This window comes from Hippopotamus amphibius, chromosome 15, assembly GCF_030028045.1.
Source record: "Hippopotamus amphibius kiboko isolate mHipAmp2 chromosome 15, mHipAmp2.hap2, whole genome shotgun sequence".
NCBI classification, from domain to species: domain Eukaryota; kingdom Metazoa; phylum Chordata; class Mammalia; order Artiodactyla; family Hippopotamidae; genus Hippopotamus; species Hippopotamus amphibius.
The window spans coordinates 39,374,284-39,387,288 of record NC_080200.1 but is presented as its reverse complement, the minus strand read 5'-3'; the positions used below and the strand labels follow the sequence as shown (position 1 = coordinate 39,387,288).

Here is a 13,005-nt window from a genome sequence, read left to right as displayed (position 1 = left end):
GACTGAAGTAAGATTCAGATTCTTAGAAAACAGAGAGCTAAGATGTAAAATTTCTTCTAAAAATTTCTAGAATAAAATCTTTACATTCTAAAATTACAAAGAACATTTAGCTTATAACTATAAATTAACCAACATATTTCCATTACCCATTTTTAATGCAAACTTCATAAGCAGCACCCCGGCCTGCTCCAGAGGGTGCTCTCCAAGAACAGTCCCACACTTGTAAATTGTTAGTTACACACTTCAAATCATGAGGAGTCCCTGGAGAAGGAGAAACAAAAGACACACAAACACACACAATGCTTATGAATTTAACTGCACTGTAAAGGTCGACAACTCAAACTGTCCCCAGCCAAAAGTACAAACATATGTGTCTGCAGAGGGCCGTGTTCTTTTTGCAGAGATGAACCTGCAGTCACAGGAGGTGACTGGTATTATATTTCTTCTTGCAGCTTTGGTTTAAAAAAGCTAGTGAGTAAACTGATGAAAGTGGGCCAACCACTAGACCACTTAGGGTTAGGCCTCTCTCAAAAATTCCACTTCCAGGCAACTTAGATAAATAGAAGGAGTGACTATACGGATTCAATGAAGGGACCAAGAGAGGGCCTGGGAGAATTTTAATCTCCAGTGACCCCATTTGCAAAAAATAAAAAATTTTTTTCAAAAGTAACTCTAAGACTTTAAGTAAAAAGTACGTATCTCCTTTGCCGCAAACACAGTTTCTAAGCACTCCTAACTACTAGTGCTTCACAGCTTGTTACTGGACTGCCTCCTACACAGAAATCCCATAGCCAATCTTCAGATTTTCATGAAGCACATCCAATGAACAGTAAAAAACTCATGAGTCTCTGAAAAATATATATTTTATATAGGCCTAAACAACTGAAAAGTAACAAATAATTCAGAATATTACAGTCCTAACAGTATTTACTCACATCTATAAAATAACAGACCATAGGCACTATACAACGAACACCTGTCATTTTAAAGAGATGATGAAAAGAGAGCAGAGGACGAGAGGGAAGGAAAGAGGGAGAACAAAAGGAAAGAAGGGAGGAAGGAAAAGGGGGAGGGAAGGGGGGGAAGCAATTTGAGTGTGAAAAAGGTATTCTATCTCAGATTCTCTATATAAAGTCTATTAAAAAGGTTTTTTCTTTGATTTTTACATATGATTAGTATGATATTCACTATAGCAATAAATTATAAAGCTATTTATGTAAAACAGAAAACAAAAATATTAGAAACACATTAGAAATCATTAGTAATCATAATAAAGTTATTTAGTAGTACTCTGGGTGGGAAAAGAGAAGATCTGTTTAATTATGGAAATAATATAAAAACTAAACTCAGAGGCAGAAGGATGAAAATGTTCTTCATAGAGGAAACCAGGGTAACACCTACAAACATTCTTAATGTTTTTAAATAAGATGAAAACAAATCATATATTATTTAAAGCAGATATCTGGACTTCATTTCTGTGACATTCTGAAAGGCAAAGTCACAGACAGAAAATAAAAATAGACCTGTGTTGGCTGCAGGTGGGGACGGGGGCGCTGACAACAGAGGAGCCGGGGCACTTTCTGGAATGATGGAGCTGGTCTGCATCTTGATTGTACAGGTGGTTACATGACAGTATGCATTTGTCAAAACTCACAGAACTTTATCCTAAAAGGGTAAATTTTATTGTATGTAAGTTATACCTTAATTTTTTAATGAGGAAAGAATACGTTGATCTATCTTTATGGGCCTTTTTAAAAGAAACCAAAAGTACATTAAAGAAATGGCAAGGAAATGGATTTTAACCACAACCTGAAGGGTTCAATAAAGACTCAAGATCACTTCTTAATCAAAACAGTAATAACACTGCAAACAGTTCATTTCCTCTGACTCTGATGCACTTACTTTTTTTCTGGCTGTTTACTTGATTCATTAAATATAGAAGAAGAACCGTTAATAAGAGCCACTGGAAATTCGAAGTCATCCTCATTCTTTCACTGCCCGCCATCCGGGATGGTCGTTTCAAACATAAGGAAATGTCCATCATCTGTGCAATGTAGTCAGTTCTGTGTGAGGAGAAGAATTTCAAACGGTGTTCAAACTGGTCCAAAGACACTCCTTATCCTGTGCACATCGACACTGAAAATGGATACTGACAAATACCAAAACGTACTGCACGTTAAAGCCATGGCAACACTACACTCAGCTGCCCCAGCTTCAGAAGACATGACAGTCAGATACAGCTGTTGCTCCGGGATCCATTATAGAGTCAATTTTCAAATGATAGGCTTCAAGTTCAAGATTATAACAGTACATATTTATCAACACTCCAGTACTACCAGAGTTTAGAAAAGCAGTGCATAAAACTGAGGTTTTGGCAATTTTAAGTGATACGTGAAATGGCATTTTTAATTTTAATTAGTATATATTAACTTTTATAGTCATTTATGACAAGTAATATTGCTTTTCTTTTCCATGTATACTGTGATATTAAGTTTCTATTACATAAATTTAAATAGTTTAAAGAAAAAATGAGGGTCATTAATCACATATGGGGGATTGCAGATGTAACAAAAATATTGACAATAACACACAAATGACTAAAGTGTAAGAAACACTTCGACTATAATGGGGAAAGGACCACTGGTATACTGAGATTTTAACAAGTTTCTGTTGAAAACTGGAAGCCCGCAGAAGAGTAGTAACTGCATCTGGCAGGCGGGAGGGAGGGGCTGCAGTGGAGGGAGGTGCTGTTCAGCCCCAGAGCTCCCCAAGATAACCGTCAGCCTACTGAGCGCCAGGTCCTCCCCCAGGCACCAGACGTGCAACACCCAGCCAGACTAAGTCCCTGCCCTCAAGGAGCTTAGACGCTAGTTCTAGAGACACATACATACACGAGTAAGAAATTTAAGATCCTGATATGAACTTTAAGCACTAGAGTAAGTCAATGTGCATGCAAGTGTGCGGATGAAGGTCTATTATCTGAGCTGGGATCTGACTGATGAGAAGACTGCCACGCTAAGATCAGGGGAAGAGCAGCAAGAGCAAATACAAGGACCCTAAGACAAGGACAGCTTACCAGGTTCAAAGGTCATGAAGGGGGCTGCAAGGAGGTGGGCTGGCCAGGCCACCCCGAGGGCCTTTGGTCATCAAAAGGATAAGGGATTTAACAGGGTTGAGGTGAGAAACCACTGGAGTGTTTTAATCAGGGGAGATCCATGATCCGATCTGCACTTTGGGAAGACTTCTCTAGCTGCTACATGGAGAACAGACTCTAGGGGAGAACAGAGGCAGGGGAACCACAGATAATCAGTGGTGAGGACCAGGGTTCCAAGAGCAGAGGTGGTGAGAGGTGGTCAGATTCGGGATCTGTTCAAGAGACGGAGGTTCTTACCAATCCATTATAGGCAGGACGGAGTGGTGGTTAAAAACACAGACAGGCTCTGAATCCCAGATTTTGCACCTACTGTGTAACCTTAACTACTCTGTGCCTCAGTTTCCCCATCTGTAAAGTAGGGACAACTGCATTTTTCTTCTAAGTTTATTGTGAAGACTAAACGAGTAAATATATGCAAAGCACTTGGAATAGTGCCAAGGACATATGTGCTATAAGTGTACTTTGTATATCATGTGAGGTATAGGGAGAAGAGAGGACAAATATGAATCCTAGATTTGGTGGAAAAACAAGGTTGGATGGACACAGTGCCACTTAAATCCTCTGCACGTGCGTGAAGGAGGAGGCAGTGATTCATGGGGCCGAAGCTCAAGGATTCCAAGATCTGTTTATGGAAGTCAACTTTGCCGTGCTCCTATGCCCCACTCTTATCAGATGTGTTCTCCCTATAGAACATAAAAGAATTGTTGAGGACACAGAGCAGCTAACAAAGACATGGGTATCAAAGAGGAAAGCCTTCCACACCTGACCCTGAGGGATTTCTCCGAGTAACGATGTTCCCGTCCACTGCTGTTGAAGGAAGCTTGCCAGCCAACAAGTCCTCCCAATGTGCTGAAAACTCCTTGTCAGGTCTAATATTGTCTCATTTTTATATTGGAATAGACAACTAAGGATCATAAAACATATAAGCAAAGCCTAAATCACTAAAGAGAAATTCAGGATAAACAGGATCACCAAAAGGAAAATAAAAATTATACCCAGAGGAAAGAGGGATAATAGGAGAAACAGGAAAATGAAAAACCAAAAAAAAAAAAAAGAAAACCACCTCTACATAGTACTCTCTGAGCAGGCATGGCAGCGTCATAAAAACAAGAAGAGGATGTAATGAAAAAGGAATAATCAGAAATAAAAATAATTCACGCACATTACATACACTGGCTGATATTAAAAGTTTTTTAATGACATAAAACATTGAGTAATCTTTCAGAATAAACAAAAGACAGAGATTTCAAGTGTGTTCACAATTATTTTCTGGATGAATAACTTCCTAGTCAATCACAGTGTCACCGAGCTTACTTATTAGAATGAAAATGTATTCATGGAATGTCTAAAATGCCAATTGCTGAAGTTATAGAATTACGTGGTGTGTACAGGAATAACTGAATAAAGGAGACCAAACATGGCCAAACCATGACCAAAATAATCACAAACCATATTCACTGACTGGCTAAACATTATCTTGAAATAGGACAATCCCTCACTACAAGTTTACACTTGTTCCAGAAAACAGGAGTGTGTCCCATGGAGTGGCAGGCAGGGGGTGGAGGCGGCCGAGGGCCAGCTCTGGAAGGGGTCCTGTGGACTTAAGACTCTCCTCCTGGCTCCGTTACTAATGAGCGGTGTGACTGAGCGCAAATCACTTAATCCCCCCGCCGCACCCCGGCTTCAGCCTCATCCAGGGCAGCACGGAGGCAAGCTCTGCCCAGGGTCCCTGTGAGAGGCTTCCCCAAGTTAAGCTGGGATGTTCCACTCCTGTTGGCAGGCAGAAGCACAAGGTCAGCAGCACTGTGCCAACAGTGCCAGTCCCACGCATCAGGGACACCACTGAGCAGGTCTGCAAGGGTCAGGGATGTGGTGCTTGGGAACAGAAGTATCAATGGCACGCTCACCAAGACCTGCTTATCTGAAAACTGGCAAGATGATAAAGAGGATAAAACCCTGAGCAGGTCATTAGGCCATATTATATTATGCTTGTAACAGACCCAACTTCTCTACCAAATGGACTTGAGGCAGGAATGATACATGAGCAGAGATCTCCAGTGCACCTCCAGAAAAACAAGGACACATGAAACTTGCCTCTGCTCCCTTCTGATAGATACACTGTCAGAACTCTTTTTCCCACCAATGCCTTATTCCTTAGAAGAAAGCACATTTTTATCGAATTTCAGGAGCTAATTTTCAAAATTAGAGTAGCTGTCTCTTGACATCAGAAGAATGCAAGTGTAAATTTCTAAAGGGGAGAGAGAGGAAAGAAACTACACAGGCAGGTGCCAACCAGAGCCCTGCATCCCTGGCAAGGAGAGCCACCTGCTCTCGAGGTGGCAGCAATGGGCCTTGCTTTGCCAGATTTTCTTCTTTTTCAAGAAATTAGGTAGAAATCTGGGATTCTATATGAAATACTCAAATCTGTAAACATAAGCAACTCATAAGTTTCAAACACTCTAAAGACCAAACAGAATATGCCTTCAGACTGCATCCTGTCCAAGGGCTACCAGTTTGTATCCTACAAACGTAATTGTTTTAAAGGATTCAAAGATGCCAATAAATCCTTTAGTTTAGGAAAACTGATCATGCAGAATCAATGTTATAAAATTGTTGCAAACGAAAAAAATGTGTCTCTTGCTTGTCAGTTCTTGTGTCTGTGTGTACCCGGCCTTCTGTCTCACGCAGGCGCCGGAGCGGCCTGAGCCCCACGTGCGGAGCTCAGCCACCAAGCACATGAGCGCGGCCCCTCCTGGGAGAGTGGCCACACTGGTGCTCTGTTTGCTTTCTCCGTGGCTTTGAGAGTTCTGCCTCTAGGCTACATGAGGTTTTGGACCCTTCTGCTAAGGATACAGTAGTTAGAAAAAAAAGAGTGGAGAAAAATAAAGCTGAAGGCCAAGGAGCACCAGTAACTGTAGTCCTGATGTATTTTTAGCTGTTATGTTTGTTTTTTCTTTTTGGGGAGTGAAGGGGAGACAGGTGGGCAGAGAAGGAGGAGGAACATGACAGAGAGAGAGTGAGTGCATTCTGCTGGCATGAATCTACACCGGCCTGGGACGGGGCTTGAGAAACACCTGCTCAGGCAGGGAGAGGTGAGTAAAGACAAGCAAAGCATCTTTATCCCAGGCGTCTATTCTTGTCGCCACAGTGAGATAACTCCCTTGTCATTAACTCACAAAGGAATGAAACACTGGAAGGAGAAAGGCTGCTTAATCACAGGACAGCAAAATAAACGTGCAAGCAGGTCGCTGAGTCTACAGGAGAGGAGGTGCCTGGAAGTCCACCCTGAGCAAAGGAAGCTAGATGGGAAAGCAGACAGTGTCCTACTGCCGGTTCCCAGCCTCCTCAGTGTCACTTTTTAATTGTTTTCTAATAGGGAACACAAAAATCATTTAAAAAAAAAACTCTGACCAGCAACCACTTTCCTAATTCCGCTCCCCACTTCTACCCCGCTACTCATAAGAGCTTAAATTCCTCTGAAGAGGCTCTCCAGGAATGGAAACTTTGCAGGTAGGCAGACTCTATTGTATTATTAAAGTAAAGTGTGTAGATTTCAGTAAATTGAGAGATACCTATGGAAAACCCTAACCTGGCTGGACTGGGAAGCTCAGTTTGGGAAGGCAGGAGACTAGACTGTGTAGGGAGACATAAAGGTTGTTGTTTTTTTTTTAATTTTTTCATCTTTATTGGAGTATGATTGCTTTACAATATTGTGTTAGTTTCTGCTGTACAACAAAGTGAATCAGCTATATGTATACATACGAGGGTTAGTCAAAAATTATACACACTCTGCAGAATTTATTTTAATTAACTTTTAGAAAAGACAAATACATCATTTCTGAAGTAATCTCCTTGCTTTTCAATGCACCTTGTCCATCTGTCAATAAGCTTTCATATTCCCTCATTAAAAAATGTTTAAGGCTGAGCGACAAGCCACGAATGCACCACTGTCTTCACTTTGTCATCAGAAGTGAAACTTCATCCTCATGGGGCTGCTTTCAGGGTAACAAACAGGTGAAAGTCCGATGGAGCAAGATCAGGACTATAGGGAGGATGCTTTGACACCTCAAAACGAAGTTTTTGCAGAGTGTCGACAGTGGGCAGAAGTCTGCGGACATGCATTGTCATGCAAGATCACAACGTGCTTGGAGAGCAATCCTCTGCATTTAATCCGAAGTTTAGGCTTCAACTCTTCAATAAGCATCTCCATCCATTCATACACACTTCTTTGCGACAAAATGCTTTCTCCACGCTGCGCACAGTCTTCAATAAATAACGGCACCAGGTACACCCTCAGACCACAAAAAACGAATCACTGCAGCTGCTCTTCTTTCGTGCAAATCACAAGTGGGGCATCCATTTTTGCTCGCACCGCAGTTACAAATAAACTGATGTAACATGTTCACAACTGCACAGCAGTGACTGGGGAGACAGTAGCCTTGAACCAAAAGTGCTGATAAGACAGTGCGGCCAACCAAAGTTATAATATAACTGGAGTGTGGATAATTTTTGACTCATGTATATCCCTATATCCCTTCCCTCTTGAGCCTCCCTCCCGCCCTCCCTATCCCCTCCTTTAGGTCTTCACAAAGTATGGAGATGACCTCACTGTGCTCTGTAGCAGCTTCCCACTAGCTATCTATTTTACATTTGGTAGTGTATATATATGACAATGCTACCTTCTCACTTCGTCCCAACTTCCCCTCCCCTGCCACACGTCCTCAAGTCTGTTCTCTACATCTGCATCTCTATTCCTGCCCTGCCATTAGGTTCATCAGTACCAGTTTTCTAGATTCCATATATATGCGTTAGCATATCTTATTTTTCTCTTTCTGATTTACTTCACTCTGTATGACAGACTCTAGGTCCATCCACCTCACTACAAATAACTCAATTTCGTTCCTTTTTATGGCTGAGTAATATTCCATTGTATAATGTGCCACATCTTCTTTATCCATTCATCTGTCCATGGACATTCAGGTTGCTTCCATGTTCAGGCTATTGTAAATAATGCTGCAATGAACATTGTGGTACATGAATCTTTTTGAATTATGGTTTTCTCTGGGTATATGCCCAGTAGTGGGATTGCTGGGTCATAGGGTAGTTCTATTTTTAGTTTTTTAAGGAAATTTCATACTGTTCTCCACAGTGGCTGTATCACTTTACATTCCCACCACCATCCTGATACCAAAACCAAACAAAGATATCACAAAAAAAGAAAATTACAGGCCAATATCACTGATGAACACAGATGCAAAAATCGTCAACAAAATACTAGCAAACAGAATCCAACAACACATTAAAAGGATCATACACCACGATCAAGAGGGATTTGTCCCAGGAATACAAGCAAATCAATGTGATACACCATATTAACAAATTAAGGAATAAAAACCATATGTTCATCTCAATAGATGCAGAAAAAGCTTCTGACAAAATTCAACACCCATTTATGATAAAAACTCTCCAGAAAATGGACACAGAGGGAAACTACCTCAACATAATAAAGGCCATATATGACAAACCCACAGCAAACTTATTTTCAGTGGTGAAAAACTGAAGACATAAAGGTTTTAAGGAAGAGGGAAGCTTGAAGGAAGTGGTGTTTAAAGGAGATTAATTAAGAGACAACTGCAATAACAAGAACATACACAGAAACCATATTCAACTGCGAAAATCTAGTCCTCAAAGACGCCACCAAGTACCCAGCACAATGAATTTAAGAAGACTCCTCCCACAGTACAGCTCTCAGAATAACTGCATAAAAGATCGGAAAAGCTTCTGGGGAGGGGGAGGGGGAGGTCCCGCGCAGGGCCCAGGAATGAGCACAGCGCAAGCAGCATCCTGAGCCAGGACTCTGGGACTGTCACACGGGGAAGGTGACCGCGCCATCTCCAGAGCCGGTCATGAGTGTACAGGACACACTGGGTGTGTGGCCAGTAAACGTTCTGGGGGAGGAGGGGAGGAGAGGAGAACACAGACGTCTTAGCACTGAGAGCTGAAGAGAATGACTTCTCAAAGCCGAGTGAAAATTATTTTCACATTTGACTTTTATACCCAAACTACTAATTGGGAGAATAAAATACATTTTATAAAGACGTGCCAGATGTCAAAAGATATTTTTTCCTTGCAGCCATTCTCTGGAGACTACTAGAGGATGTTATTCACCAAAAATATGAGGTAGAAAACCAAAAATAAGAAAAATGATCCTCGAAACCAGAGTTTTAACCCAGGAAAGAGGCCCTGTGCCTCCCCTCAGATCTCATTCCAGGTCACACTAAAATTGAGTCCATTCTCCAAGTTGCCGGACCCCTTCATGACTCGACATTTGCACGTTTTTCCCTCCTGCTTGGAGTTCCCTCTGTGCTCCTTTCTGCCACCCTCTCCTCACTTCACCTGGTGGGAGGCAGGAAGAGCTCATTATCCCCCTTGCGATATCTTCCCCTGAAGGGTTCCCCTGAAGGTCTGCTGCTCCTTCTTTTGCTTTCAGGGCACTTTAACTACATCTCTGTTCCAGGGGTTGCACAAACTGTGACCTGTGGGCCAGATCAGACCCCCTCTGCTTTTATAAATAAAGTTTTACTAGAACAGAGCCATGCGCATTTGTTGACATACCGCCCAAGGCTGCTTTCACATCACCGTGTTGGAATTCAACAGTTTCCACAGAGACTCTACGGCCAGCAAACCTAAAACATGGAGGACCTGGCCCTTTCTAGAAAGTTTGACCTGGCCCTTTCTAGAAAGTTTGTTGATCCCTCCCCAATTTCTTAATTCCTCCAACAGATTATACGCTCCCTGAGAGGAAATGCTGTCTCTCTGCTCCCTGGGAGCCACTTCCCCTCCTCCTCCCCACCCCGTCAGTGTCCAAGCACAGCTGCTGGCACTGAGCACTCAAAGCTCAAGCTGGCCGCTGGGTGAGTGAGCACCAAGATGTAAAGGAGTATGTACATGTCTGCACACTAGGCTCTTACTGCCAGGCCTCACACTAACCCAAGTACTGCCAATACTGGGAACAGAAGTGAGAGCTGTAGTCCCCAAACCATGCACTGAGGTGCCCCAAGGCACAGAGGCAGATGAACTGGGGTACCACAGGATATTTTAAAATTTCAGAGGAAACAAAGTGACATCTATTCAACACCGTGAGAACCTTTAGCTCAAGGTAGTTTGGTTTCAACCCTAGGTCATGCCACATTCCTCTCAGTGACGTCCTATCTTCGTGAAGTGGGAGGGAAAGCTTGGTGGATGCTGTATAAAGCACAAGTACCAACCAAAAATCAATGCGGAGGTGGAAACAAGGGTGGCAGTGCCCAGTCTGTTTCCAAGGTTTGAGAAGCTATGCAGTACCCAGCATGTTCATACACGTGGCTTTTTAAGAATAAAATAAAGATAGTATTTCCTTTACATTGATATGCATTATTTTTTCAAACTGCTACTGAAGTGTCAGGTCATGAATACTTACTAAATTGACTGGACCTAACCACTTCATAAAAAAGAACTGTTAGGTTATTTCTTTTGACCTGGGGGTACTAGAAAAACATTAATGAAACACTAAGCTATGAACCAAGAAAGTTTGGGAATTAAATTAGAGGACAGCTCAAGTGCTTAGAGATTCCAGTATCACATTTTAGTTGGTCTTCTGCTTATGTTTTTCTAAATGTCTTAGGAATTTTTTATACATTGTCATCCAGGTTTTTTGTTTCTCGGGATTCTGACATTCCTGTGTGTCAGGTCTGGTCATCATTCCAGCAAGGACTTCCCTGTTAATTCAAGAGCCTGTCCCTTATCATCTTCGGCACGTCATAACAAATTTGAGCACATCGCTCCAGTGCTTAAAATCCTTCAAAGGCTCCCGCTGCTCTAACATCAAGTCCCTTTTCTGCCTGGTAGACCAAGACCTTCCAGTGGCCACCAACCATCCTTCTCCACACCCCTCCAGAGGGGAGCTGAAGACCAGTGGGTCCCCAAACCTCTGCACTCCCACAGGCCTCAGGCCTCCTCTTAAACCACAGCTCCAGGGAATGGCCCTTTCCACCCACCAACATTCTCCACACTCCAATGCTTCCCATCCTTTAAAGGCCCCTGGAAGCCCCACCCCACTGAAGAGTGACATCCATCCACTCATCTCTCACCTCAGTTCAGTTATAACAGGAGTGACTTCAACAGCCTTCAAGAAATGTCAACAAGCGTCTATCAGACAAATGACCTTGTTTCTTCCTTCTATCACAGAAGTGAAACACACTCCTATCACAGTAAAGAAACAACCTGAAGAACATTCCTTCTTGTTCAAAAACACATCAAGAGATCATTAACATGAAAGAAAGCATGATACAAGCTCACCTTCAAAACGAACCAGGAACAGCTTCACTCCCCAGTCCACGCTTCCCCACGCTCTCTCTACTATCAAGGGTTATCTTTTCTTTTTCTTATTTTAAATTTTTATCTCTTTGAACTGTTAGCCATAAATCTCATTTTCTGACTCATGTAATCAAAATATATTTTCATATGATTGTGATTTACAGTACTTTATTTGAAAACTGCTTATTCTATCTTTTGCCTGTCTTTTTAACTGGGCATTAATCTGTTCCTTACTGCCCAATTAGAAATATCACAATATGCATATTAACTGTGTTATATACATTGCAAATATATTTCCCAGTTTGTCCTCTTACTTTCCAGTGAGGTTTTTGTTTGACTTTAAGTCAGATTTCTCAATTTTGTCCTTAATGGTTTCTGACCATAAACTTCTTTCTCATGCAAAGATGTTATAAATTGTCACCTACAGTATCTTCAAGTACAATGAAGACTTTTAACATTTTAAGCTTTAATTCATATAAAGTTAATTTTGGTGAATGATATGAGTCAAGGATCCAGCTTTCCCCTCTCTCCACCAAAGGTTACCACTTGTTGCAACACCATTTATTAAATAACCCAATCCTTCCTCCACTGACTTGAAATGCCATTAGGACTCCATTCTCTCTCAACTTCCTTGGAGGAACACCCTTAACTCACTGCGCCTTCACCCAGCATTCCTTCACTGAACAGCATCCTCTATTCTTGTGGCTTTAATCATCACCTATAACCAACAACTTCTGAATATGTATTTCCAGGGCTTGTATCTTCCCAGTTACAGATTAACCATCCACTGGGCAATTTCCGGCTTATCTGCACAAATCCACTCAAATGAGATCCTTCAGGAGTGATGAAATATTTTGATGCTACATATCTAGATATTTCACAGATTCCTCAACACCCTCACATATGCAAAATTAAACTCACTTTCACTTCCAAACCTGCCCCTTGACAAGCCCCATCCCCATTCATGGCACCAGTCTTTCTTGGTCACACTCAACTCCTCCTCCTCCTCACCCCTCCCAGCTACTCACCAGTTCCACCTCCAAAACACACCTTTACTCCCTGCCCTAGAACCTACCCCTACTTCCATCCCCACTGCTCTGGCAGGCCCTCACCAGCATCTCCGGCCTAGGTCGTTCACATCATCACTTAATTCACCCCTGGCCTCTAGCAGGGGCCTCCCACAGTCCATCTTCCACAACGACTCGCCTGGCTCTGAACAGCATCTCCATCTAAGTCTCATCATTCATCCAAACTCCAGGCCAAATGTCTGGAGGCTGTCATACCACCTGCTCCTCTACTCCTGTCCTTGGGGCAGCTCTGTCTCTTGGCTCTCTCGAAGACCATCACGTTGAAAGACTGGTGGTCTCTTCATGTTCCTGCTGCACTGTGTTGAATCTCCACTTTGGTCATTTATCATATCACACCGGGTATTACAAAGATTATTCTTTCCCTCTCTCCCACTGTCATATCCCATTAATTATAATTTCCCTAAGAGC

General features: G+C 42.3%; 1 protein-coding gene across 2 annotated transcripts in view; it reads right to left on the bottom strand.

Annotated features, from left to right (window-relative positions):
- Positions 1 to 13,005, bottom strand: part of LIFR (LIF receptor subunit alpha) — a 76,109-nt gene that overhangs the window by 48,462 nt on the left and 14,642 nt on the right. For both annotated transcript variants that reach the window (XM_057708250.1, XM_057708251.1), the window contains exons 2-3: positions 1,903 to 2,063; positions 147 to 261 (exon numbers count right to left, since the gene is read on the bottom strand). In XM_057708250.1, the coding sequence (XP_057564233.1) occupies positions 147 to 261; positions 1,903 to 2,063 (276 nt within the window). The remainder of the gene's footprint in view (positions 1 to 146; positions 262 to 1,902; positions 2,064 to 13,005) is intronic.